Source organism: Pediculus humanus, genomic scaffold, assembly GCF_000006295.1.
Source record: "Pediculus humanus corporis 1103172108318 genomic scaffold, whole genome shotgun sequence".
Taxonomy (NCBI): domain Eukaryota; kingdom Metazoa; phylum Arthropoda; class Insecta; order Psocodea; family Pediculidae; genus Pediculus; species Pediculus humanus.
The window spans coordinates 915,789-918,288 of NW_002987887.1; the positions used below are offsets into that span (position 1 = coordinate 915,789).

Below are 2,500 nucleotides of genomic sequence, written 5' to 3' on the forward strand. Positions count from 1 at the left end.
TATTATTTCAACACTGAACGAAATAAATATTATTTAATAATTAAACAATAAAATAATCAATCATCAATGTGTGAAAAACCAAAAAGAAAACCCCTTCCCCCACCGCTCCTCCCCACCCCCCCTCAAAAAAACGAACATTTATCTACAACTACTTATTATCATTATTTATGTTATTTTCCTCTTTAATTACGATAAATAAATAAATAAAATTTCCGACAAATTTTATTTACGTAATATTATATTAATAATAATAATAATTTATTTCGAAACTCCCTCGAATAAAACATTATTAATAATAATAATAATGATGATAATAATAATAATTCGGAAAGCGTCAAAATGAGCGATTTTTTTTTTTTCCCGGTATTTTTATATATACACGTATACATATATATAGATATAAAAAATTCTGATTACCCTCATTTATAATCATAAAGTTTGAAAAATTTTGCCAAATAAAACGAAAAGAGAGAGAGAGAGAAAGAAACGGGAGAGAGAGAGAGAGAGAGAGAGAAAAAAAGACAATTTTCTAGAAATCGAAACGTACGTAAACGACTGGAAATATTTTCACACGACGACGACGACGAAGAGATTTTTCGGAATAAAATAAAATAAATTTTTTTTTGGGGAGGGAGGGGCTGGAAGGAAGAGGAAGGGGAGGGGATGGGAGAGGAAAAAGGAGGGAAAAGGGAGGGAAAAGGTAAAATTCAAATTCGGTTCGAAATGATTTTTTCCGCGCGATTTTTTTTTCTCTCTTTTTTTTTTTTTTAGCTTCTTCTGCTCCGCTTACCTACCCATTTTTCCTTTCTTTTTCTCTCTCTCCCTTTATCTATCTATCTATCTGTATTTCTATTCCTATCTCTTTTTCTTTCTCTCTCTCTCTTTCCTTCTTTTTCTCTCATAGACCATAATAGAGCAATATTAAAATAGAAACACACACGTCGTTAAAAAACTTTTTTTTAATAATATTATTATTATTGTTACCGAACGGAGGAGTAAAGAGAGAAAGGGAGAGACAGAGGGAGAGAGGGGAAGAAAGAGAGAGAGAGAGAGAGAAAGAAAAAGTCTGGAATCGACGGTAAATAAATTGCTTGTTACGTCATATCATATTATAAAAGTCAAATAATGATTATAATAATAATAATAATAATAATAATAATAATTGTGATGATGATGATGATGGTGATGATAATGATGGTGATGATGATGATGGCGATGATAATGATGATAAAACCAATATTATTAATTTTTACGTAAAATCGACGATTTCGACGCGAATACACTACAAACGATTGATTAAATCGTAACGATTTTGATTTTGTTTGTCTGTTTGTTCGTTCGTTTGTTTGTTTGTTTGTTCACTTTTATCATCTCTCTTCTTTTACTTTTTTTTCCGTTTCTTATATCATCCCTTACAAATATGTATGTATATTTTTTAATTCAACAAATCAAATCCCACTTTTTTTTTTAAGGAAAAATAACAAAAAACGGGAAAACGGGAAAACTCCGAGAGGGGGGGGAGAAAGGAGAGAAGGAAGAGGAAGAAAGGTGATTTTATTTATTTATTTTTTTTTCGGGCGATAAATTACGCAGATCCGTATACGTATCGAAACTCTGCCATCGGGTTAAAAATATTCGAGCAGTAACATTTTCACGGGGAACGAAAAGAAAGAAAAAAAAAATGGAGACCAAGAGAGAGAGAGAGAGAGAGAGTAAGGTGAAAATAGAAAGAGAAAGAGAGAGAAAGAGATAGAGGTAAAACGTGTCGCATTTAAGTCGTATATAACCGTTAAAAGCTTTTGCCGGAACCGAAAAATTTCCTCGCACCCTCACATCCGTAAACTTGCATGCGTGCGTGCGTGCGTGCGTAAAGAGAGAGAGAGAGAGAGAGATGATGCGTGCGTGTGCGTGTGCACATAGAGAAAATTTACACCGGAATAATAATCCTTATTTTCGACATTAGGAAATTTGCCAATGTTAATTTTTTTTTTTTTTTTTTACTTCCCGCGGACTCGAAACAGAAGCGACGAAACTTTAGTCATTTGAAAATTCATATCGAATGTATAAGAGAGAGAAAGATAGAAAAAGAGAGAGATAGAGAAAGAAAATCTTTTCCAGAAAATTTTTCATATTTAAAAAAAAAAAAAAAAAAAAAGGGAAAATTATTATTATTAAAACTTTTTACTGCAAATTTGACAGACGAAAAAAAAAATAAAATAAAATAATTTTTACTTTCTTTCCTTTCTTCCTTCTTTCCTTTCCTTCCTCCTTTCTTCCTTTTTCTTTCGATTGAAAAATATATTTCAATATACTTCGGAGAAAAAAAAAAAAAAAAAAAAAAAAAAAAAGAAAAACTCTTCGAATTCAATATTTATTTAAAACCTTTTAAATTCAACCTTTTTTTGAATAAATGAAAGAAAAAGGAAAGGAATCAAGTTTTTTTTTTCATATACGAATAAAATATTGAAAACTATTTAACCCTTTTCCTTTTTTATTTTCA

The 2,500-nt window shown here is 30.4% G+C and overlaps 2 protein-coding genes across 2 annotated transcripts in view; one reads left to right on the top strand and one right to left on the bottom strand.

The window, feature by feature from the left end:
• Phum_PHUM602980 (chymotrypsin, putative) overlaps window positions 1-442 on the top strand; it is a gene marked incomplete at both ends in the record, with an annotated part of 1,407 nt that extends 965 nt beyond the window's left edge. Inside the window, one exon of the mRNA XM_002432820.1 lies at window positions 438-442. Coding sequence (XP_002432865.1) covers window positions 438-442 — 5 coding nt within the window. The remainder of the gene's footprint in view (window positions 1-437) is intronic.
• The window catches only part of Phum_PHUM602870 (1-phosphatidylinositol-4,5-bisphosphate phosphodiesterase, putative), a gene marked incomplete at both ends in the record, with an annotated part of 56,225 nt that overhangs the window by 21,721 nt on the left and 32,004 nt on the right, over window positions 1-2,500 (bottom strand). The window lies entirely within an intron of this gene.